This window comes from Hemiscyllium ocellatum, chromosome 1 (assembly GCF_020745735.1).
Source record: "Hemiscyllium ocellatum isolate sHemOce1 chromosome 1, sHemOce1.pat.X.cur, whole genome shotgun sequence".
In the NCBI taxonomy this organism is placed as follows: domain Eukaryota; kingdom Metazoa; phylum Chordata; class Chondrichthyes; order Orectolobiformes; family Hemiscylliidae; genus Hemiscyllium; species Hemiscyllium ocellatum.
Genome location: NC_083401.1, coordinates 141,635,525 through 141,662,105, shown reverse-complemented (window position 1 = coordinate 141,662,105; position 26,581 = coordinate 141,635,525). Strand labels below are relative to the sequence as shown.

Below are 26,581 nucleotides of genomic sequence, written 5' to 3'. Positions count from 1 at the left end.
CTGAGGCTGTTTTTGTTGGAGAGAAGAAGGTTGAGAAGTGACTTAATCGAGACGTATAATATCATCAGAGGGTTAGATAGGGTGGACAGTGAGAGCCTTTTTCCTAGGATGGTGAAGGCTAACACAAGGGGACATAGCTTTAAATTGAGGGATGATCGATTTAGGATGGATATCAGGAGTAGTTTCTTTACTCAGAGAAGTAGGGCCATGGAATAGCCTGTCTGCAATAGTAGAAGACTTGCTGACAGTAAGGGCATTTAAATGGGCATTGGACATTTTTATGTATAATAATGGAATGGAGGTTATATAGGCATCAGATTAATTTCACAGGTCTGTACAACATTGAGGGCTGAACAGCTGTTTCTGTGCTATAACGTTCTGTGTTCTATATGCGTACCACCCTCTGTGTAAAAATGCTGCCCCTCAGGTTCCCTTTTATACTTTCCCCTCTAACCTTAAACTGATGCCCTCTAGTTCTTGGTTCCCCAACCCTGGGAAAAATGTCTGAGTGCATTTGTCCTATCCATGCCTGTCATGATCTTATATACTTCTATAAAATCCCCCCATAGTCTCTAAAGAAAAAAGTCCTAGCTAGTCCAACCTCTTCCTATAACTCAGACTGTTGCTTCCTGGCATCATCCTAGTAAATTTCTTCTGCACTCTTCCCAGTTTAAGAACATCCTTCCTATAGTAAGGTGGCCAAAACTGAACACAATACTCCAAGTGCAGCCTCATCAATGTCCTGTACAACTGCAACACAACTTCCCAACTTCTATATTCAGTGCCCTGACTGATGAAGGCCAGTGTACCAAAAGCCTACTTCGCTGCCCTCTCTATCTGTGACTCCATTTTCATAGAACCGTGCACCTGAACTCCAAGGTCCATCTGTTCCACCACACTCAAGGCCCTACCATTCACCATGAAACACCTACTTTGATTTGACTTTCCAAAATGGAAGACCTCACATCTTAATCTCCATTTGCCACTTCTCAGCCCACTTCCCCAGCTGATCAAGGTCCTGCTGCAATTTCTGAGAACCTTCCCCACTGTCCAAGTTACCACCTATTTTAATGCCATCTGCAAGCTTACTAATTATGCCTTGTATATTCTCATCCAAATCATTGATGTGGATAACAAACAGCAATTGGCCCAGCACCAACCCGAGGCACTCCACTACTCACAGGCCTCCAGTCTGGCATGCATCCTTCCACTATTACCCTTTACTTTCTACCATCAAGCGAATTGTGTATCTAATTTGCCAGCCTACCCCCAACCCCGGATTCCATGCAATCTAATCTTCCAGAACAGCCAATCATGCGAAACCTTATCAAAGGCCTTACTGAAATCCACATAAACTATGTCTACTGCCCTGCCTTCGTCAACCTTCCTGGTCACTTCATCAAAGAACTGTAGCAAATTTGTGAGGCATGATCTCTCACGCACAAAACCATGCCAATTACTTCTAATCAAACCATGAAACTCCTACCTTGATTTGACTTTCTAAGATGCAAGACCTCACACTTATTGATAGTAAACTCCATTTACCATTTCTTGGCCCACTTCCCCAGCTGATCAAGGACCTGCGCCAATTTCTGATAACCTTCATAATTGCTGGCAAGCTATGGTTTTCTCCTATCATTGCACTGGTTTTGAGGAACTCTGTTTGATAGGCAAGAAAAGTCTGCTGTTGGAGACAATTTTAGTCAAATATTTAAGTGGAATTTACTTTGTGGCTAAATCCTCCATCCCTCACCCCAATTGCCTTTCTGTTGTCAGTGCTTTACTCTCTGTAATTTTGTTTGTAAATCTCAGCAAGTATTAGTCTACTCTCTCTGCAAAATACAGCCTCACTATAAGCTCGCTGCAATTTTGTCTCAACCAGTTCTGGCCTCCTGTTCATTTCCTGCCTTTATTGTATCATTGGTAGCAAAACATTTTGTCATATTGGTGGTGTTGTCTGAGCCATGTCTTCCCATGTGATCTGTCTTGGCTAGTATAGCTGCTTATATTGTTCAGTCTTATTCTCTCAATTTTAAAAAAATCCTGACATGTTTAGAGAAAGTACCAGGATTTAAAATGTAATTTGAAGATTTTCCTTGCTCAGCACACAGTATTTCTTCACTAATTACAGATGTGCACTTTTCACTAACAAGAGATTTTCACACTCATGAATTTCTAGGAGATATCACTTTGCAAAATAAGATCTAAAGGATATGATGACATTGGGTGGAGTAGGGAGAGCCAGCAGGCCGAGCCAAGTGGTGATTTACAAACATTCTGTCTCATTCTAACTGTATCCCAGTGATTTCATTCAGAAAATATGCTAAGTCAAGGTTTATATTCCCTCAAAGGATTAGGGTTCTTATTTTGTAATTCTGATTGTACAAAATGATCTTTGCATGCATGTGTGACATCTCTAAGGAGAAAAGAGAATCAGATGTTGTTGTATGTGGACAAGGAATGGAGGCACATTATTAAAACTTATTCTATGATGTGATCTGTGCCCAAGCAATATCAGAATAGATGGTGTAGTCATAGAATCCCAATGGTGTGGAAGCAGCCATTTGGCCTATCACGTCCGCACTGACCCTCTGAAAAGCATTTCGTCCAGAGCCACTCCATCCCTGTAACTCCACATTTCCCATGGCTAATCCACCTAGCCAGCACATTCCTGAACACTATGGGCAATTTGGTCTGGGCTGTCCACCTAAGCTGCACATCTTTGTACTGTGGGAGAAAACTGGAGCACCCAGAGGAAACCCACGCAGACACAGGGGGCATGTGCAAACTCCATACAGTCGCCTGAGGCTGGAATCAAACTGAGGTCCCTGGTTCTGTGAGGCAGCAGTGCTAGTCATTAAGCCACCATGTGCAACTCATTCTTTAAAGAATTCCAAACTCTGTACATGTCCCATGGCTTTAACAATTGAACATTATAGTTCAAAAAGCACCAGCAGATTAGCTTTCAAGGAAGAAATAAAGTGAATATTGTAACGTTGACAAAAAAAAACTAGCTTCCAGACTAGACTGTATCTCACATCTGACCTTGCACAATCAAACATTCCCTGATTAGCAAGACATTTTGTATCTTCCAATTCTGTCAGTAAATACCAGAAACAGAGGGATGATAAAGGTGATACCCACTTCCTTTCATTGGCAGGAATGGAGTAGGCAGTACCTAATGTGGAATTGCTGCCCTTCCCGCTGTGTTGACACTACTCACTGTTTTTAACATTTGTGGTCTTAACATCAATAAACAGACTTTGTGGGAATTTCTTCAAAAAATGCAACTGAAGCACATTGCTCTCAAATGGAATTTGAATCCATTCCTCTAGCACTGCCAAATAATCCTGTTTGGATATCAGAAGGGTGCACTAAACCAAGTATTAAAATATTTTTTAGTGGAGTGCAGAGGAACAGAGCTACAATGACGTTTTGAGCTTCTGCAACCCTCAGCTTCTTCATTCCACATAGCCTCTTACCACTTATCAACTGGACATAACATTGGTGGCAGCGATGTTCTGCTGATGTAAGTGACTGGCCTCAGGGCCACGAGCTTTTTATCTTCCTTTATTGCCAGCTGTCACTTCTCACCAGAGTTGGCCAAGCAATGGGAACAGTCTGTGGCCCGAAGCGGAGTGAGGACAGCCAGTGGGCCTGTGTGGAGTACAGACAGCCATGGGCTGGATTGGAGTGGGGGCAGCCAGTGGGCCAGATTGGAGTGGGGACAGCCAGTGGTCTGGAGCGGAGTGGAGGCGGCCTGGGGTGAAGATGGCTACTGGTTGGGAACCGGTGGAACCCATGTATATCATGTCAAAGTCTGTATGGAAAGACTGTAATGTCTATCCTTTTAGCTTTCTTTCTTATTTTTCTAACTTATATTAGATTAGATTACTTATGGGGTGGAAACAGGCCCTTCGGACCAACAAATCCACACTGACCCTCCGAAGAGCAACCCTCCCAGACCCATTCCCCTACATTTACCCCTTCAACTAACACTACGGGCAATTTAGCACAGTTGCCTGAAGCAGGAATTGAACCTGGGTCCCTGGCGCTGTGAGACAGCAGTGCTAACTGCTATGCCACCGTGCCGCTCCCTATTAACTATACCTGTAACATGGTGTGTCTTCTTTCATTATTTTCTCAGTTTTTTGTACCTAAGATTTGTACGCAGGTACTTTGTGTTGGTGTGTATGTTGACGACATTGTATACTTTTCACTGTACTCCTGTTCTTTTGTAACTGGAATACACGTGACAATAAACTGAATTCTAAAACCTAACTAAACCTAATTTGACCAACAGCATTAAAATGAGATCACACTGTTAAAATCTCCAAGGTTGAAGACACAATTTTTTTTTATTTTGTGTAGAAATTCAATTAGAAATCTGATATAAACATTATCATTAGAAACACATGTTCCCAAACTTGACCCAAATGCTAGCAAAAATATATTTTTAAGTACACCTGAGAAGAAAGGGATGTCTTGGATTTCTGCTGATACAAATCTATGCATTCTGTAAAAATAAAGACATATTTACAGCTTTCACCCTGTATCTCACGATACTGGTGAGTGAAGTGCAGAGGGAGGGAGGCCCTGTCCTTCTCCCGAGCAGCCCTCATTAATTATCTGTTGGTCCTGTGAGGGTGGCAGGGAAGATAAAACACCCTCCCCAGATTGTACATTAATTTATTGCTGATATATCACAAATTACTAATACTAGCACCATTTTTAAAGTGTAAAGTGCTATCATAGCACTAATTAGACATATTTCTTTTATATAACTTAAATTTCTAAAGTGAGCATTAACCCCAAACGGGTTTTTTGAAACGTAGTATGGTATTACAGATGTTGCAGGGCCTTTCTCCTGCATTGCTATTAATTTGGTTATTTTCCTCATCATCCCCATTGTCCCATGGCACCCAAGCACCACCATTGAGATTAGGATTGCTTCTTGGGTCTTTTGGTGGGTACTTGACAGGAACTGCAGTTTTGTTATACTGTGCAAGTCTCAACAGCAACCTTTTGACAACCTCAGGATACTGCTGAGAAAGGTCAACTCTTTCATACGGATCAGCTGTAATGTTAAACAGCCAAACCGATTTTCCTTTGGCCCATATTATTCTTTCAAGATTCCACCACTTCCCGCCAAAATTTGGGAAGGTTTGAGGTGGGATCCAGTCACTGAAGCCTGGGTTCCCGGTGAGTAATTTCCAATCTCTAACTCGGATTGCTGCCTGGATAGCTGTGTCCCAAATTCCAAATCCATCATGAGGTGATCTGGTTTTAACACGTGTGTAAAGAGGATCAATGTTATGCAGTATATCAGTCCGTGGAGAAGGTTTACCTTCACTGATTGTTTCCCATACATCATATCCATCAAGTCCCAAATTCTCCTCAAGTTCTCCCTCTGCCAGTGTCACTAGAGTCGGGTACCAGTCTGTAATGTGCATCAATCCTTGACTCACACTCCCTTTGTTTTTTATTAGAGGACTATGGACAAAGCCAATACCACGAATTCCTCCTTCCCAGTAAGTTCCTTTCCGCCCACGAAGTGGCCAGTTGCTCCCCCCAGCTAATGGTTGGCCTCCGTTGTCTGAGGAATAGATTATCACAGTATTGTCATAGTAGCCATATTTTTTTAATGCCTTTGTAATGTTATTCACTGCCTCATCCAAACACGTAACCATAGCAGCATATCTCCGCCGGCCTATATTCTCAATTGACAAGTACCGGCCCAGGTACTTTTTAGGTACCTGCAGAGGTGTGTGTACAGCTTGGAAAGCTATGTAGAGAAAGATTGGCTCTTTAGGGTTGTGCAATTCCAAAATATCAATTGCTTTTTGGGTATACAGGAAGGTTGAATAAGAGTGAGCTCGGTACTCCCAAGCTACATTTTCATCCTTATGCAAGTCAAAGCCACAACTCTTGGGTCCATCGCAGATATCGTGGGTGTAATAATCACCACTTCCAGTAAGTGATCCAAAAAAGGTATCAAATCCTTTTCGTGTAGGAAGACACTCCTTTTTATAAAAGCCTAGATGCCATTTTCCAATCATATGTGTTGAGTAGCCAGCTTCTTGAAGTTTTTGAGGTAGTGTTACATTGGCAAGGGGTATACAATTAGGCTGCCCAGCCCTTATGATAGAGTGCTGAAGTCCTGTGTGTATCTGGTACCTACAAAATGAAATAAAAGAAGACAATATCAATCCATTTCACTGTGTAATATATCTCCAATGTATAGACACAATAATTTGGACCAGGTTCTGCTGTGAGCAGTAAATGATTATCTTGCCAGGCAATAATCTGTACAAAGGACGAAGTGAGGACTGCAGATACTGGAGAGCAGAGTTGAAAAGTGTGGTGCTGGAAAAGCACAGCTGTTCGGGCATCAGGTTCCTGATGAAGGGCTCATGCTCAAAACATCGACCCTCCTGCTCCTCAAATGCTGCGCTTTTCCAGCACCACACTTTTAGGCAATGATCTGCAGAAACACTAATAATGCATTACGATATACCATACTGGTAAAAGTAGCATTTCGAGTGGAATCTTAACTTTCTGTGGTGAGCTTTGTTTGTATTTTTGATGTTAGTATAGGCACATCATGAAATTTGATGCCATTTTCACATAGCTCATGAAAGAGCATAAGAAATTTGGACAGCAACTTTAGATGTCATCCCAACTCCCACAGGACAGGTCACAATGCATGTTGTTAAGAATCTCATCAGATGCTATATACCTCTGCTTACATAAGAACAAGAATATGTGGTCAGGACAATAAGAACAATGTAAGCTAAGGTTGGCAAAATCGTGTTCATTGAGCAAAGTCACCTGAGCAAAGTCACCCATTTCCTCTGATGTTGAGAATTAGGTAAAGTTCAGGGTCAGAACAAATGCAACTAAGAAATTGCTTTATCAGAATGATTAAATTAGTGCATTAGGAAGAAATGTGTAGACTGACACAACACTGGAAATAAACAGATGGAAGGAGGACTCAAGCTGTTTAGAACAGTTTTCAGAGATTATCAGAAGGCCACAGTTTATGGAGGACAATGCTGAGTCATCTGGGGGTCTTAGGGACACGGGGTTTTTTTTAATGCTTAAGAAATGTGAGAAATTATTACATATTAGGTGTCTGTGTGAAAAGAACAAGTTTCAACAAATGTGAACTGTGAAAAATTATTTGGCTAAAATCAGATTCCTGAAAGCAGTCACTGGAAGTTGTTGGCTAATTTGCACATAAATAGCAAAAAGCCTTTCCAGCTACACCATTACCCTCTCAGCAAAATTCATATTGAGATCTAAGGGCTTAATCCATTAATAAACCAACAACTGAATTGAAAGTGTGAATGATGCACTGTTTCATTCCTGTTAATTGGATGAGATACTTGTAAATTACCTTGTCTTTTCAGACCAGTTACAAATACTGCATTTTTAGAGAACTCCCTCAAAGGACCAAGGGTAGCCAGAAATTCATTTTCTCAAGAAGGTGATGTTCTGTTGCTGTAGCAACTCATCTAGAGTTTCCACATTAACTTGCAAGGCAAGGAGACATGCAGAAGCCTGAAGAAAGCATTCTTAGCAGGGGGGGTTGTAGTTGTGTTAATTACTATCTTTCTACATTTGATTTACATGAAGTGAAAAGAAATAGGAGCAAATGGAATTTGAACAATTAATCTGCAGGCAACTCACAAAGTGACTCCCCATTAGAACTTGAACTTAAATTTACATTAATCAAATTACTTTCAAAAGTAACTCTGTGGTGCCAGAACTGTAGTGATTGGAACAAGATCAGCTAGGTGGACATCATAAAATATGAGTTCCCTGATTGGGGCTGTTAACTGGTCCAATCAGAGAGTCCTGGTGGACAGATAAGAACAGAGTGTCAGAATGCAATTTTTTTTCAGGGCAAATGGCATTGGAGCAAATGAAAGGCAATGTGTAATTCTCCTGACAGCATATGCATCCGCTGCTTTTTCTGTTATTAGGAGCCTGACCTTCCCTGAGGCACTGGATATTAATACCTTTCAAGGGTTGATGAAAAAAAAACAGAGTGTCTGATCACACAGCATTGCCCTTTGATATGAAGGGCACTGCCTGTCACTGGCCACTCAGGTGTTTCCTTTCTTCCTGGTGGTGGAAATTTGAATACAAATTTGTGCACCTTGTGTCTTTCACTGTGTCTCACACCTGCACACACACAACACAGGTGCTGTGAAAAAAACAAGCACGACTGCAGTTAGGCGGTGGTGTGGGGGTAAAAGGAGAAAAAAAGAACAGGAGTGACAGGTGTTCTGTTCACTGTGAGAGCTGCCTCTGAGGGAACTGGATGAAAAAAAATTAAAAATATATCAGACACTCCTCTTTTTTTTATTTTTACCCCCACACTACTGCCTAACTGCAGTAGTGTGGGGGTAAAAATAAAAAACAAAGAAAAGGAAAAAAAAAGAGGAGTGTCAGATATGTTGATACTCTGAGAGCTGGCTCTAAAAATAACAAACAGGAGTGTCAGGGGTTCTGTTCACTCTGAGAACTGGCTCTGAGGGAGCTGGATCAGGGTCAAGGACTCTCCACATATAAATGAAGGATGACTTGGTGACAGGATTCCGGCCTCTGTGGAGTTATTTCAATGTTAGTGTCACGGACATGTAAACGAAGGGTGATTTGGTAACGGGATACCAATCTCTGTGGAGTTCTTTCAATTCCAATTGAAGCTTTGACCTTATTGTTTGCTAGCTTTTCATCAGAACTGGGGCTTTGCAACAGCACATACCGAAATTGAGTTACCAGAGATACCTGTAATTCAACTAATTTACCTATGTAAACGAGCCCCAATTAAATCAACCCTTTCATGTTATCCCTAACTGGATCATAAAAAAAAGTGTCAGAAAGCATTATTTTTTTCCCGGCAAATGGCATTGGAGCAAATGAAAGGCAATGTGTAATTCTCCTGACAGCATATGAATCCGCAGCTTTTTCTGTTATTAGGAGCCTGACATTCCCTGAGGCACTAGATATTAATACCATTCAAGGGTTGATGAAAAAAAAAAGAACAGAGTGTCTGATCACACAGCATTGTGCTTTGAGGTGAAGGGCACTGCCTGTCACTGGCCACTCGGGTGTTTCCTTTCTTCCTGGCGGTGGAAATTTGAATAAAGATTTGTGCACCTTGTGTCTTTCACTGTGTCTCACACCTGCACACACACAACATGGGTGCTGGGGAAAAAATAAGCACTACTGCAGTTAGGCGGTAGTGTGGGGTTAAACAAAAAAAACCAGAAGTGTCAGAAAAAAAGAAAAGAAACAGAAAAAGAAGAAAAGAACAGAATGTCAGAGATTCTTGTCACTCTAGGAGCTGGTGCTGAGCTAGCTGGATACGTGTCATAACATAAAGTCATAGAGACGTACAGCATGGACACAGATCCTTCAGTCCAACTTGTCCATACTGACCAGATATCCCAACCTATTCTTGTCCCACCTGCCAGCACCTGGCCCATATCCCTCTAAACCCTTCCTATTGATACACCCATCCATTTGCCTTTTAAATGTTGCATATGTACTAGCCTCCACCACATCCTCTGGCAGCTTATTCCATACACGTACCACCATCTGCGGGAAAACGTTGCCCCTTAGGTCTCTTTTATATCTTTTCCCTCTCACCTTAAACCTATGCCCTCTAGTTCTGCACTCCACAACACCAGGGAAAAGACTTTTACTATTTATCCTATTCGTGCCCCTCATAATTTTATAAACCTCTATAAGGTCACACCTCAGTCTCCAATGGTCCAGGGAAAACAGCCTCAGCCTATTCAACCTCTCCCTGTAGCTCAAATCCTCCAACCCTGGCAACATCCTTGTAAATCTTTTCTAAAACCTTTCAAGTTTCACAACATCTTTCCAATAGGAAGGAGACCAGGATTGCATGCGATATTACAACAGTGGCCTAACCAATCACCTGCACAGCCGCAATATGACCTCCCAACTCCTGTACTCAATACTCTGGCCAATAAAGGAAAGCATACCAAACACCGCCTTCACTATCCTATTTACATGTGAATCTACTTTCAAGGAGCTATGAACCGGCACTCCAAGGTCTCTTTGTTCAGCAACACTCCCTAGGACCTTACCATTAAATGTATAAGTCCTGCAGCACCTCACATTTACCTCAATTAAACTCCATCTGCCAGTTCTCAGCTCATTGGCCCATCTGATCAAGATCCATTGTAATCTGAGGTAACCTTCTTCGCTATCCTCTACACTTCCAGTTTTGGTGTCATCTGCAAACTTACTAACTTTACCTTCTATGTTCATATCCAAATCATTTATATAAATGATGAAAAGTAGTGGACCAGCACCAATCCTTGTGGCACTCCACTGGTCACAGGCCTCCTGTCTGAAAAACAACCTTCCACCACCACCCTCTGTCTTCTACCTTTGAGTCAGTTTTCTAGCCAAATGGCTAGTTCTTCCTGTATTCCATGACATCTAACCATGCTAACCAGTCTCCCATGGGGAACCTTGTCGAATGCCTTATTAAAGTCCATATAGCATTACAGATGTACTGAGGGAGGAGATTCCTGAAAATGCATCCAGGCAAGTTATTTGGATGAAACTAAGAAATAAGAAAGGGATGATCAACTTATTGGGATTGTATTATTGACCCCTAATAATCAGAGGGAAATATCAAAACAAATTTGTAAGGAGATCTCAGTTATCTGTAAGAATAATTGAGTAGTTATGGTAGGGGATTTTAACTTTCCAAACACAGACTGGGAATGCCATAGTGTTAAGGGTTTAGATGGAGAGGAATTTGTTAAGTGCGTACAAAGAAATTTTCTGATTTGATATGTGGATGCACCTACTAGAGAAGGTACAGAACTTAACCTACTGTTGGGAAATAAAGCAGGACAGATGACTGACGTGTCAGTGGAGGAGCACTTTGGGGTCAGTGACCATAATTCTATTAGCTTTGTAATAGTAAAGGAAAAGCATGGACCAGATCTAAAGGTTGAAGTCACAAATTGGAGAAAGGCCAATTTTGACGGTATTAGGTAAGAACGTTCAAAAGCTGATTGGGGGCAGATGTTCTCAGGTAAAGGGACAGCTGGAAAATGGGAAGTCTTCAGAAATGTGACATTTAAATAAAAGGGTGACTTGGTGACATGATACCAGCCTCTCTGGTGTTATTTCAGGAACAGTCTTTCAAATTTTGAGAATGAAACCACTGCATGTATCTTGAACTTTAAGTTTCCGTGTTCTCTAATTTTAGGCAACATGCAAAACGTTCCTTGGAACAGTAAGACTCTTTTCCAAGTGATGCTATCAGAATTTGCTTTGTTCCACTGATGCAATTTCCTGTTTTTTCTTTCATCTTTCCAGTTGTCTGCAAGTTCTCAAAATTAACAGTGGAGAGTTGCAAAGACAGCATTGGTGTTTACAGATAAATTATAATTAGAGGGCTAATTCCAGTGATGTTAAAACTTTCTGCTGACACCAAATACATGCATTTGATAAGTATAACCAAATCTAACAGGATTAAGCAGTGAAGAAGCAATGGATGTTTTTCTTCTTAATTCATGCCATGTCAAGGCACAAAAATACAGGTGAACCTTAACCCAGATGGAAAAAAAATACAAAGAGGACAACCCAGCTCACACTGTTCTCAAGGGCCTTATGTTTGAGGTTTACTTGTTCACTTTCTGTTCATCTTTTTCCTTCAGAAGTTCTCACCTTGAAAGCTTACTGTATAAATTTTGATGTTTGAATGGTAAAGCATATAAACAGAATTATACTCCAAGAAATAAAAGGGTTAAGTCCGTCAACCGATTATGCAAAACAGCCTCTTACAAGGATAACTTAGAATCCCATTAATATTCACATTGAATGATTTCCCAGCAGCTGTTTGCTAATACAGAAATTGAATAGAGCTGGAAAAAAAGACATATTTTGACAAGGTTTTTTATCTTATCCTTTCATTTGCATGTCAAATGTCCAGATGAGGGGAAGATGAAAAATGTCAATAAGATGTGTCTTTTCGTCAACAAGGCACAAATTTCACAAAGCAAAGCTGGGATTTGTGCACACCCAGCCACCCTTCACCAACCCTCAGGCAGAAGTAGAGCATGTGCGTAAAATAGGGGCGGAGACCTTCTCACACCGGTCAGGATCTGTCCAAATTGTATTTCATTCTCTGGTTTCAGGAGGGTATAACCATTGGCTGCTAAGGGCCTTGTAAATATTCACATGTCAGGATCCTGTTTTGTAATTCAAACTCTGACAGGAATTTATTTCCAGGCCCTGAAATCTTAAAAGGTGTTGAGTATGTCTATGAAAACTAATATTGGAAGGACTCAGAGGAGACCTGGCATAGTAGCATTATTTATTTTTGTTTATTTCCTTATTAAGCTTGAACCTTCCCTACCTTGAACTTTCCCTCCTCCCTGTCAGTGTGATTGGTTCTCAATTCTCCCACCCTGATGGTTGGATCAATGGGCTGAACTGTCTATTCTGGTTTCTACTTCTTGTGATCCCAGTGTTTCTAATCATTCTCAACAGCCCCCAATGGCAGCCTGAATTTCCACTCCTTCCTGCTGATGCATCCATCCTTGTTTGTGTGAGAATTGATTTACAAGGCTTCAGAAGCAAAAAACAGAAATTGCTGGAAAAGCTCAGCAGGTCTGACAGCATCTGTGGAGAGAAATCAAGGTTAACATTTCAGGTCCTGTGACCCTTCTTCAGAACCAGCAGTTTCTGTTTTCCTTTCTGATTTCCAGTATCCGCAGTTCTTTCCATTTTTTTTGGCTTGGGCTTCACCTCTGCATGGGTGTGCAAGACTATTTCTCACTGCAGCTCCTACAACCTATACTGATATTATATTGAACTGTGCCGCGAAGACTCTTACCAATTTTCATAGATGCATCATAGAAAGATCCCTATCTGGATGCATCACAGCTTGGTAGGACAACTGCTCTGTCCAGGACCATAAGAAATTACAGAGAATTGTGAACACAGCCCAGTCCATCACACAAGCCAACCTTCCATCCATTGACTCCACCTATACTCCTCAGAAAGGCAGCCAACATAATCAAAGACCCCTCCCATCCCGGTTATAATCTTTTCCAACCTCTTCCATTGGCAAAAGATAGAGAAAAGGCTTAAAAATACAGACTAACAGATTCTAGAACAGCTTCTTCCTTACTGCTATTAGACATTTAAATGGCACCTCTCAAGTTTCAATTTAATGTTGACCTCACTCTTTGTGCACCATCTTTGCAACCATAGCAATATATCCTTTGCTCTGTTCTATTACCCTAATGCACTTTGTATGGTATTATCAGCCTGAACTGCACACAAAACAAAACTTTTCACTGTGTCTAGGTACATGTGACAATAATAAATCAAAGCAAAAATCATACTTGTTCAAGCATGTGGATGAATAAAATCTCATTAAAATTGAATTGAAAAGATCAAAGCTGACTTTGTTATCATCATCTGGATTGATAGCTTAAAAAATGTTGCACCACAGAACCTCTGGCTTTCTAACAGAGTCTGGTGTTATTACATTCATTGTTTCACATTCCAGATGATGGCAGCTTTAGGTTTGGGTTAATGTTTCCATGGAAGTATTTCAGTTGTGATATCATTGTCAACACTGCAGAGAAAGCTTTCCTGATAACACTGCAGAAAGTCATTAGTTACACTTCTGGTAAAAAACAGAGATAAGACAACTACAAGCTTTTACTGTAATTGTTCTCCTCCCTCTTGTCCCTAATGAAATAAAATTCCCTTTTACAGGATCCATTTATGTGCAATACTTTTGATATGTTCAGTCAGAACACAAACTATTTGGAACTATTCCCATACTAAACTGGAGCATTTAGTAGGCTGAAAAGAATGTAGTTAAATGAATCTGTGTGAAAAGAATCAGCTTAGCTTTGTTGAATGTACTTCATTCTGTCTGACATTTCTGCATATTTGAAAGCTAAAACCCATTCTACACTTTCTGGTTTAACTAATGGTGCTGTAATAGATGTGGAATTTTATTGGCATAGGTCCAAAATGTGTTCCTTATTATGGGCCTCAAAGAGATGGGGTAGGCAGTAAAAACTTGATTTTAAAAAAACACCTAAATAATGCTAGCCTGCAACATATTAGGTTCTGATAAGAAAATTAGTGTTTCAGGAGAAACGGATCAACATGGTTACTTTTTAAATGTTTGTTTGGTACTTTTAGTATGTCAGACAATGTCCAGATACAATCAGTCTTCTGTAATTGTATTACTCTGACAACTGCTTCTCACCAATGTGTACATGGTTGTAAAAAGTAAATGCTTATTTTATATTCTAAACAACTAGAACTTAGCTTAAACAAAAGCATTGGTATAGGGCAGCTATTTGCCAAAACTAATTCCGAACTTCCCCTACTCACTTAGGATTTTATTGTTTGTTATTTATGCCCTGGGTTTCCACGTTCAGCTTGAAAGAAACAATCAAAATCACAATGTACTATCTACTGGAGAGCATTTCTCCCATTAGCTCAAAAGCTGGAAAATAGAAAACCACTATATCAATGTGCATAGTGCTCACAATTTGGCCAGATTTATTTACAGTTGGAAGATAGACATTTTTAAGATGCCAAAACTGTGCTATTACCAAACACCACAACACCTGTTTCAAACAAAGTGGAAACTAAGTCAATAAATAAAAATGGAAAATGTTAGGACTGGCAGCTTGGATAACATCTGTGGAGACTGAAGTGAAGTTAGCAACCTGGATTTTGCCACAGACTTCAGGACTCCGTCACTCGAACCAAGCGAGAGTCCTCGGCTTTCATCTTCTCTTTCGGGTTGGGTAGGCATAGGTGGGAAAAGTGCCAGCTCTGCTAACCTGATATTGAGAAACATCTACCTGCACTTTCCCATTTTTAGTAGAGCGGAGGGCATTAGCGTCAGCTAAATCTAGGCTAGCCAACAGGGAGGAGAAAAGGTGTACCCAGGCACAGTGTTCACAGTTCCAAAATTACCATAAGACCATCAGCAATAGGAACAAGAACAGGCCATTCAGCCCCTCGAGCCTGCTCCACCATTCAATATGATTGGATACTCCTCACGTCCACATAACCCTCAATTTCCCTACAGATTAAGAATCTATCTGTGCCAGCCTTAAATATGCACAAGGACTCTGTACTCACAGCTCTCTGTGGTAAGGAGTTCCAAAGACTCAGAACCTTCTGAAAAAAAATCCTCCTCATCTCAGTCTTAAATCGGCACCCCTTAATTCTGAGACTATGCTCTTTGGTTCCAGACTCTCCCATGAGGGGAAACATCTTAGCATGTATCCTGTCAAGCCCCTTAAGAATTGTATGTGTTTCAATAAGATTACCTCTCATTCTCCTAAACTCCAGTATCAGCCGGAATCGAATGGTGGAGCAAACTCAATGGGCTAAATGGCCTAGTTCTACTCCAGTATCAAATAGTTCTACTCCAGTATCAAATAGTGAATAGCGTCCCAACCTGTTTAATCTTGACTTATAAGACAATCTTCCCATTACTGGACATCATCTGAGTGAACCATTTCTGAACTGCTTGCAATTAAATAATATCTTTTCTCAAAAGCGCACACAATACTCCGGATGAGATCTCACCCTGTACAGTTGCACTAAAGCTTCTCTGCTGTTATACTCCAAACCTCTTGAAGTAAAAATTAGCATTCCTGATTACCTCATGTATTGGTGTGCTAGCTTTCTGTGTTTCGTTCACAAGTACTCCCAAGTCTCTTTGCATTGCAGCCTTCTACGCTTTCTCCATTTAAGTAATACTGTTTGTTTTTTTCTCCTTCCTAAAATTAATAACTTCACACTTTGCCGCATTATACTTTTTTTTACCCACTTTACCTATTCTATCAAAATGCATCTGCAAGCTTTTTGTATCCCTCTCACAGATTGCTTTTCACATAGCTTTACATCCTCTGCAAATTTACCTGCAGTAGTCACTTCCTTCCTCTAAATCATTAATATATTTTGTACACAGTTGCAGTCCCAGTACTGATCCCTATGGAACCCCACTGATCACCAACCTGAAAAAGAAGTTCTTATTCCCACTAGCTGTTTCCTGCCCATTAACAAATTCTCTATCATACCATGGAGTCCCAGATAGATAGGATAGTGATATGCTTTTCTTTATTGGTCAGAGCATTGAGTGTAGGAGTTGGGAGGTCATTTTGCAGCTATACAGGACATTGGTGAGGCCACTTTTGGAATATTATGTGCAATTCTGGTCTCCCTCCTACCAGAAGGATATTGTGAAACCTGAAAAGGTTCAGGAAAGATTTGCAAGGATGTTGCCAGGGTTGGATGGTTTGAGCTATAAGGAGAGGTTAAATAGGCTGAGGCTGTTTTCCTTGGAGCATCGGAGGCTGAGGGGTGACCTTATAGAGGTCATGGACAGGGCAGATAGACAAGGTCTTTTCGCTGGATGGGGGAGTCCATTATAATACAAAGCATTTAACTTTGTTCTATTATCAAGTTTCCCTACACTTTTATCCTTCCTTGGTGCTACTAGACATTCACACATTCTGTCCTTTCCTTTCATTTTCTGGTAACAATCTGCCCATTTGTAACCTACAACTGAACCCGACCTCCTACTATTTAGTTTAAAGCCCTATCCACAGCCCTTGTTATGCAATTCGCCAGGATTCGGGTCCCAGCATGATTCACAGGGAGCCTGTCCAATTGGAACAGCTCCCTCCTTCCTCAGTACTGGTGCCAATGTCACATGAATTCAAACCCATTTCTCCCACACCAACCTTTCGGCTACATGTTTACCTCTCTAATATTAATCTTAATCCTCTTAGCTCATGGCTCAGGTTGTAATCTGGAGATGGACCACAACAACTGGATCTTTCCCCTCCCATTCCAAGTTCCTCTGCATCCCAGATGAGATATCCTGAATTCAGGCATCAGGTAAGCAACACACCTTCGGTACTCTCAATCCTAGACACAAAGAACAGTGTCTATTCTCCTGACTATACAATCCCTGATTACAACCATATTTCTCTTTTCACCCTTCGAATCTAATCTAATCTATTCTAATCTTTTGAAAGGCTCCCTGTACCACAGTGCTGTGGTTAGTTGATTAGCGTCCCTGCAGCCCCCACTCTCATCTACACATGGAGCAAGAATTTCAAACCCGTTAGACAAGCTCAAAGGCTGAGGCTTCTTCAACATTACCTCCTGGATCTCTCTAACTGCCTCGCTCATAGTCACACCCTCCTGTCCCTGGCCACTGACTAAATTTGTGGTAGCTAATCTATGGGGTACGATTGCCTCCCGAAACACAGCATTCAGGTAACTTTCCACCTCTCACATGTGTTGCAATATTTGAAGCTCAGACTCCAGCTCATCAACTCTGAGTTGGAGTTCCTCAAGTAAACAAGACTTGCTCCAGATGTGGTCACTATGTAGACCACAATGGGGTCCACCAGCTCCCACGTCATGCAGGTACAACACATCAGGAGCGGCACGGTGGCACAGTAGTTAGCACTGCTGTCTCACAGCACCTGAGACCCGGTTCAATTCCCGACTCAGGCGACTGACTGTATGGAGTTTGCACGTTCTCCCCGTGTCTGCGTGGGTTTCCTCCGGGTGCTCCGGTTTCCTCCCACAGTCCAAAGATGTGCGGGTCAGGTGAATTGTCCATGCTAAATTGCCCGTAGTGTTAGGTAAGGGGTAAATGTAGGGGTCTGGGTGGGTTGTGCTTCGGCGGGTCGGTGTGGACTTGTTGGGCCGAAGGGCCTGTTTGCACACTGTAAGTAATCTAATCACCTGGCCCAGCATCTCTATCTGATTTACTTAATTCTTAACTTGCTGTTTTTAAGAAACCTTTCCTACAAGTCTTCTAGTTTTTAATTTGCCAACTCCCACTGAGACCACACAAGCTTGAACCATGGCCCATGCCCAATCCTACCTCAAACAAAAATGCGAGATGCTGGATTTTAGAGTGGGATTTGGAACTCCTGGCTTCTCCAGTAGTTTTGCTGCAATGGAGCCTCTCTCCAGCATGGTGAAAATCAGTGCCCTGAGTCCAAATATGGCAGGAGAGTCAGCCCATGAAATAATCCTCCCTGTGAAAGCCTATCCACCTCTGAAGTTGTGTCCCATTAAGAAGAGCAAGCAGTTGGCCTGCTCACTGGGCTAGAAGCTCTGGAAACTCAACAGCCTTGCTAGGAGAGGTGGCTGCTGCTGAGGTAGGAGAATGGCTCAGCAGGTACAACAATCTGTTGAAAACCCGATACCCTCTTTGACACATGGAGACGCTAGTGACACTAAGGAAGCGGTTCCAAAGACCTACAATCCTCTGAGAGAAAGACGTTTTTTCTCACTTGTTTTGAATGGGCAATGCATAATTTGTCAATAGATATATTCATAGCTTCTCCTATAAGAGGAAATATCTTGCCCATATCTATACTGTGCAGTTCTCTCAGGATCTTAAACATTTCAGGAGAAAGTGAGAACTGCAGATGCTGGGGATCAGAGTCCTGAGTATGGTGCTGGAAAAGCATAGCAAGTCAGGCAGCATCTGAGGAGCAGGAGAATCAACGTTACGGGCATAAGCCCTTCATCAGGAAGTTTGATTCTCTGCTCCTTGAATGCTGCCTGACCTGCTGTGCTCTTCCAGCACCAGTCTCTCAACTCTTAAACGTTTCAATCAAGTCAACAATACAAATCTACTCTTGTCCAACCTTTCCTCAGAAGATAACTTTCAAATTCCAGGTATTAGTCTGGTAAATCTTCTCTGAATTGCTTCCAATGCATTCACACTCTTCTTTACATGGGGTGACCACTACAGTGCAGAAATACCCCGAGTGTAGTCTCACAAATTCTCTACAGAGTGTACCCACCTCTCAAAGTTAGATACTCAACAGCATGAAAATTCCTGAATCCTCCACTATCAACATTCTTGGGGTCACCATTAACCACAAACGTAATTGAAGCAGCCATATAAATACCGCGGCCACAAGAGCAAATAAAAGACTGGGAGTTCTGGATTGGGTAGCTCATCACCTGTCTCTTCAAAGCCTATTTACAAAGCACAAGTCAAGAACATGATAAAATACTCCCCACTTGTCTGGATGAGTGCAGCTCCAACAGCACTCATACAGCTTAATACCACCCAGGACAAAGTGGACTGCTTGATGGATGCCCCATCCAGCAACTTCAGCATTCACTCTCTCTACTGTGGATGCATCATCTTAGCAGTTTGTACCATTTAGAAAATGGACTGCAACAACTTACTGAAGGCTCTTGAGATGCATCTTCCATCACCTCTGAAACCTACAAGGCCAAGGGCAGATCCATGGGAAAACATAGCTGTAAGTTTCCTTCCAAGCCATTCTGATTTGGAACTATATCACCATTTCTTCATTGAGTCAAAACCCATCAACATCTTGGGTGTTCCTACATTCCAAGGACTGCAGCAGTTCAAGAAGCCCCCTCGCTTCTGTCTTTTCAAGGAGAATTAAGGATGGGCCAGAAATGCCACATAGCCTACATCCTGAGAATGAATAAAATAAAAGCTGATTGCTTGTGGGAATTTTAAAGATATACAGTCAGTTTGCCACACTGGTTGATTTCCTGAAATAGACAATCGAAAGTACAAGTAGCTCTGGTTGATATTTACAACTTATTAGTTCCAGCATGAAAAACTTAGCTTCAGTCAGTGGAATTAGTCTCATGGTCTATCTGACAATACAAGTGAATGACTTCTGATAATTCCTAATATCATTCTCTGTGTACTGGCAATACCTTCACCAGAGTGTAAAGTGCAGCTTTGAAACAAATATTTGATTTTAACTTAACATTGCACCTCGTGCCTCAGTCTATGTAGGCCACCTAACAGGAGGTGATAGCTCAGCCAAGACTTGGAATGAGATCCAAGTTTCCTAGTCTAATTACTCATTTTTGTTCCACTTCTTAAAACTTATGCAACATAATTTTCAGGTTGGGAAATTCTACTTTTAATCCTCTTCTGAGACTCCTCCTTGGTCAGCTCCTGACTTGGAAAGCATTGAGCAACTACTTGGCAGTCAGTCATATCATGAACAAGAAACCAGCTGTTTGAGAGCAATGCAAGTGTTATCCTGCATCTTTTTGCGACAAGCCAACTTGCAAGCAGCATCTTGCTGCATCACTAAAATGTCTTGAGAGATTTATAAAACAATGTTAAATCATTGGGATGTAAAAATGAATGGAAGTGGTTGAAGTTCTCCTGAAGAGAACTGATAAGTCCTCATAATACACATTAATGATAAATTCTGCTCAAAAAGGTGATGTCTAAGACTATCCAAGATTCAATGAGGATGAGCTATTAATGGATTTACTACTCCATGAAAACTGATATACTCCTCATGCATTCTGTTTGAAGACCCTAGTACTCTGGGCTGTAAGATTAGTATTGCTTTTTCATCATGTTTTCTATTGGCATTGAAACTTAGTTATCTAAAATGAGGCTTTGTTGGTATATTCCTTCAATTCCTGATGAAGGACTTATGCCCGAAATGTCGATTCTCCTGCTCCTCAGATGCTGCCTGACTGGCTGTGATTTTCCAGCATCACACTGTTCAATTTTGTTGGTATATTACTCATTTACTTCATGTTACATTCTACCACAATCTCCATTCCTTCTCATAAATACTTTAAAAATGTGCATTCTGAACTGATGCACCTTTAGTTCAGAATTTAGCATTTTAAGTAGGGCTGCCAAAAATACTCTATTTCTCATTTTTGAACCAACTTTTATGTTGCAAATTGCCCAAGGCCCTTCACAGAAGTGGAAGTACAATCTGATACTGAGCCAATTTGTAATCCTAAGGGACAACAGTTCTACTTGTTAAAAAGAAACTGGTGTGCACAATTAGAGAGGTAAGGGACAACATAAAATGAAAAAAAATGTAAAGGAAAGAAAAATCATTCAACCTAGTTAATGGGAGAGTTACAAAAAAAAGCAAAGGGTTACTAAACAGAGAGCATGAGCTACAAAAGTAATTGGATGCCAAAATCATGATACAAATCTTTTACATTTATATAAAGAGGGTAACTAACAGCAACATGAGCCATTTAAAAACTGGTGATAATATAAATCAAAATGAGAAAAAGGAGGGCATGTGTAAGATTACTTTTTATCAGTATTACAGGAGAGGATAAGGACAGCATTGTGGATTTTCCAAGAAACCAGTACCAAATTAGGGATGGGAGTTGGTGGTGGGGGAGTTGGTGGAACTCACCAAAATTAACATCATAAAATTAACAAACCTGTTACTAAATAATGTTACTAAAAAATGACAAGTAGCCAAGATCAGACGGTTTTCATCTAAGGATTAAAAAAAAAGGCAAGAGTTTTGGATTTTTAATCTTCTTTTAAATAAGGAGTGATTGCTACTGATTGAAAATTGCACAAGTTACTATACTAGTTTAAACAGGGTGAGAAAAGGAAATCAAAGAGTTATCGCCCTTTTTAGTTATTATGTTGTCACCAAATTACAAGGTACTAAAACAATGTTGGAGTGACTGAGCATTTTCAACTGATTGGAGTGAGCCAAAATGGATTTGAAAAGGGTAGATCATGCTTAAGAAACCTGATTAAATTTCTATAGTTATAACTAACACAGTAATCAAGTGAATATCAATGGATTCTTTGACGCGGATTGCAAAGACATTTGATAAAGTATCTCATAAGGTTCGTTAGCTAAATTTAAAACTCGTGAAGTTGGAATTGATTTACCTGTATTCAGGAGAGTGACTGACTGGCAGAGTGTAACAATGATGGGCAAGTACTCTAAGTGACAGGATGGCAACAGTAACATACAACACTGGCCTCAACTGCTTGCTATTTTGTAATGATTTCGATGCAGGGCTGCCAAATATCCAAGTTATTCACAAGTATGGTTGTCAATATTATCAATGTAGTTGGAAGATCATGCTTAAGAAACCTGATTAAATTTCTAAAGTTTCTACGGCACGGTGGCACAGTGGTTAGCACTGCTGTCTCACATTAATGAGACCCGGGTTCAACTCCCGCCTCAGGCAACTCTCTGTGTGGAGTTTGCGCATTCTCCCCGTATCTGCCTGGGTTTCCTCCGGGTGCTCTGGTTTCCTCCCACAGTCCAAAAATGTGCAGGTTATGTGAATTGGCCATGCTACATTGCCTGTAGTGTTAGGTGCAAGGGAATGGTTGTGGGTCGGTGTGGACTTGTTGGGCCGAAGGGCCTATTTCCACGCTGTAAATAATCTAATCTAAAAACAAACTTCAAACTTATAGTAATAGATTAAGTAAATGGGTAAGACTATGGCAACTGGATTTCAATGTTATTAATTGTGAGGTCATTTATTTTGTATGTATAAAGTTTAAAACAGAGTGTTTCCTGAACAGTGACAAGCTGGAAACAGTGGAGCTTTAAAGAGACTTAGGAGTCCAAGTACTCCTACGGTCATTGAATGTCATGGATATATATTTACATGTATACAAAGGGCAATGGAATGCTAGCCTTTGCATCTCAAAGGGAAGAATACAAGCAGTTAAAAGTAATTCTCTTGAACTTCCCTCAGAAGTATTCAGTTCTGGGCACATCTTTAGAAAGATATTTTGGCCTTGGAGGAAATGCAACGTAAATTCACTAGAATACTGTAACTCCTGACACACAGTAAGAACAGTGTGCACACGCTTCCTCTGTCTGCTGACATTTGCATGGTTTCTCCCACTGTCAACATAGCGTCTACTGTGCACATCCCACTTTCTTCACCTGACTTGACCCTGGCCCACATTCAACTCATCCTCATGCACTTTGCTTTGCTGTGATCTGCATTTCATGGCTTGCACACATTGTCAGCCATTCAACTGGGCCTCAAGTGGATTGAACCAACTCCGCACCCCCACCCCATCGTTGCAATGTCCTCTCCTCTCCCTTACAGGTAGAATTCAGGTATCAGCTGCTAACTGGTGATGGAATTGCACAGTGGTGGGCATTAATGGAGTGGCCATGCTTGAAGCCATGGCCAGCAGCTGGATTGAAACTATCAAAGATGCCAATATCCCTCCTTCCCACTTCATCCCACTATCCCTTTGAACTGCAAATTGAACCCGGTGTGAGAATGAGCTCTGAAGAAGTCAAATCAATTCTCCACAGATGATGTCAGAACTGCTGAGGTTCTCAAGCACTTCATTTTTTTTATTTCAGATTTCCAGCATCTTCAGTATTTTGCTTTTATTTATGTAAAAATGCACAATGTGGTTTCCCCTGTTCTCTGACCAGACCCCTATCCTTGCACTGTTCTCCTTGAACATAGCCATGGACAACAAGTTGGCTAATCAGCAGGGCAGGAGTTTGCGAAGTTAACCCCTTAAGCACTGTTATCATTCTGCTGGATCTAAGCTGTACATCATTTCCAAATCCAACAAACCTTTCCTGACGTTTAGTCTCCATTCTGGTTACAGTGGTTGAGATTGGGGCTGACCAAGCTCTGTACAATGAAGCCATTGTTTGCATACGTTAGTATTCAGACCCTGAGGGGGAAAGGCCGACATACTCATCTTTCTGACTGCCACAGGGAGAATAACTCCTCTTTGTAAAAATCATAGAGGGAGGACATTTCCATAAGATATGGAGGATACCTCTCTCCAGTACTTGCTGTGAAGGATTACAGAAAATAATAAATCAAACAAATTACATTTACCTCTTCTGTCAACACCTCGTAAAGAGGACATGTTTTAAAGAGCCATGCTTTTATGTCTTACCACACACTGTGGATTCTTTATAACTTGTAATCCAGAAGAAAATATATATTTCAGCACATTAGCAGGGTTCCGGCAGGTTTTATAACTTCACCTGCAGGTCCCATTATTAACCGCACCTAGCTGTTGACTGCCTTGCAATTCTTGGCGGCAGCGTGCAAGGCGAGGAGTGACCTGACAAAGTGAGCGGGCAAGTAGTCAGGGGCAGGAATCTGCAAAACGGGACGTGCTCAATACTTAACCGGCCTGTCATGAGCTGGCTCCTGGACGGGGTGCAGATGGGCTGGATGTAGTAGTTCTCCAACTTAACTCCTTGCGCAGCAAGTCTGTCCAGGGTCGGGGTGTGGATCTCGGAGCCGTGGTAGCCCACATCGTGGAAGCCCTGGTCGTCAGCGAGGATGAAGATGATGTGCGGTCTGGAGGCGGTCTTGCTGTCGGGATCCTGCAAACCCGGGGCTTGGAGTTCAGGTTCCAGCCAGTCCCAGGACAAGTAACCGAAGGTCAGTAAACTCGCCACTGAAAACCCAGCCAGGGCACCGATCATGACGGAGACGGCGAAGTTTTTAGTTTCCTTTTTATTTGGACCCCCCCCTCCCCCCCACTCGGTTGACTGGAGAGGTCAGGTCCTGGAGCACTCTATCACTGTGACTGACATCGGCGGGAATGGAGCCGGGGCTTTGGGGAACATCAGCAAGAGAGCGGTTAGTTTGTTTGGAGGAGAAGCCAGGCACAGGGGGATAGAGCAATGCAGGGTGGCGTGGGGATTTGCAGCGGGTTTTCCTTCACCATGCTGGGCTCCAGTGCTGCTGCTACACTCGGTACTGGGGTCGCTCGCCTCTCCCTTTCGGTCGAACCGATCCTCGGCATTGCCCGCCCTCCGCCCACCTCCCTTCATTCACCAGGGTCGGCTGTCTTCTGAGGTGGGTGTGGGGGTGGTGGGGGAGCTGCTCCACCGGGCACCAGGCTCCGAGCCGCTGCAGCACCGCCTTTGCCTGGTGACAAACACCTCAGGAAGGTCCCAGCCCCCTTCAGCGGCTCAGCGAGGCGGTCAAGCGTGGCTCCAGTCACCCCGCTCAGATCACACCGGTCCACCCAGCTCTCCACCGCACCCCCATCCCAAGCCACTCCGTGTGCAGTAGGACACCGCCTTACCGTTCAACGAGTTGCAGAGTTGGGTCGTGTGCTTCTTTTAAACAGTGCGAGAGGGGGATGGACTCTGGAATTGCGACTCAGGGACTTCCTGGATGGGGACAGCAGAATGTACAGTGTGGTCCATAAGAGGCCTGAAGTTCTCTGTGCATACCGACTGGATTCAATATTCTGCCAAGTGAAATAACAGAACTTCACAGCACAAATAAAATCACTTCACTGCGTGAATACATGCACTTCATAACACAATTAAAATTGCTTGAAAACACAAATAAAATAGCACAAATGAAATTACTTATTTAAGGCTGGAGTGTAGCTCTTTTTTTAAACCTTTTTGTTTCCTGTACATCAATTAGCAATGGAACTCCATTCGTATTTTAAATCTGCAGTGTGTCTATGCCATCTTTCTCTGATACTTTCAGCAATAACCTGACAAAACAAATATTCTTCCAGCCTCTACCAAGGTAACAGACAAGAGCATCTTGATCTGCATCTATTGGGTATTGACCCCAGAGAGGTGGACAGCTTTGTTCCCAAATTAAATCAATAAGTGAGAAAAATGATGAGCAAACACCTTCAGTAGTTTGCAGCTGAAGAAAATAAGTGAAAGCATCTTTTAGTTGCTGTCAGTGGATTTGTTCCCATAAAACTGAATCTCTAAATAAAATGAATCAGAATCAATCATCATGCACCCTCTTCTAACAAAAATGTCAACTTGTGTCAAACTGGTGTTCATAGTAATAATTGATGTCTATCCAAATGATATAGTTGCCCACCTGTGATAATATCTTTCTGTCCATCCCATTTTAACACAATATTCATGGGGATTCTCTTTATTTCTGCTCTGTGGCTGCTCCTTGCCACAACATTCACTAGTGATTGAGGATAAATGCAGAGAACACTGGATAAACTCAGAAACTTCAGAAGAGCAGTTCTGGAGAAGTCATTCTGGGCTCGAAATATTAACCTTTTCTTTCTTCATGGATGTTGCCACATTTGCTGAGTTTCTCCAGCATTCTCTGTTTGTTTCAAATTTCCAGTATGTTGCCTTTAAACAGGGAATTACTGCCTTTATGTTTACTATTCTCCCAATGGAAGTGCCCCCTTTCAATGCTTTGATCTAGGTTTATAATTTTGTTCTTATTACCTTAAAATAAACACATAATAAAACATTGAAAGAGCAATATATTCTACCCTGGATCTATTGCAGTATTCCAGAGAAGCCCAGTGTAAGCTAGTGAGACAGTATCTCATTTTCTGGATTCAGCATTGAGTTCAACAACTTCAGATCACAAACTCTGTCTTCTATGTTTTTCCCCACCTTCAACTAAAAGTAAGTCCAAGGGATAAACGTATTGGGAGAGAGCTTATGGTGCCTTTCCAGCACATTTGAAGGTGATTTAGTGTAAAGGAAGTGGGGGCCGCTTGCTGTATGCCCATCAGAGGCATTCTCCTTTAAGCTCATATTTCCTTTATCCCTTCCCCTATCCTGTTTCAGTAAGCCAGCCCTCACTGTCTCTCACTCCTTTCCCTGGGTCCTATCAGCTAGACCCTGCCAACAGCCTGAGCTTACCTTTGATCAGGCCTCCATTGGCTGTTCCTTTCCATGGAGCAGCTGTAGTTCCAACAGTGAGCACTATTCAACTTGTA

General features: G+C 41.8%; 1 protein-coding gene and 1 long non-coding RNA gene across 3 annotated transcripts in view; one reads left to right on the top strand and one right to left on the bottom strand.

The window, feature by feature from the left end:
* Positions 1-4,374: 4,374 nt before the first annotated feature.
* LOC132820416 (arylsulfatase J-like) lies at positions 4,375-25,002 on the bottom strand. Its single transcript, XM_060832526.1, has 2 exons — positions 24,025-25,002; positions 4,375-6,177 (listed from the first exon to the last, which is right to left on the bottom strand). The coding sequence occupies exons 1-2, from the start codon at positions 24,324-24,326 to the stop codon at positions 4,806-4,808; spliced, it is 1,674 nt and encodes a 557-aa protein (XP_060688509.1). The 5' UTR covers positions 24,327-25,002; the 3' UTR covers positions 4,375-4,805.
* Positions 23,945-26,581, top strand: part of LOC132820421 (uncharacterized) — a 30,408-nt gene continuing 27,771 nt past the window's right edge. The window contains exons 1-2 of one of the 2 annotated variants that reach the window (XR_009645197.1): positions 23,945-24,282; positions 24,980-25,225. This is a non-coding gene — a long non-coding RNA (uncharacterized LOC132820421). Of the gene's footprint in view, positions 24,283-24,979; positions 25,226-26,581 lie in introns of those variants that run through there. The other variant, XR_009645196.1, reaches the window with a different exon arrangement.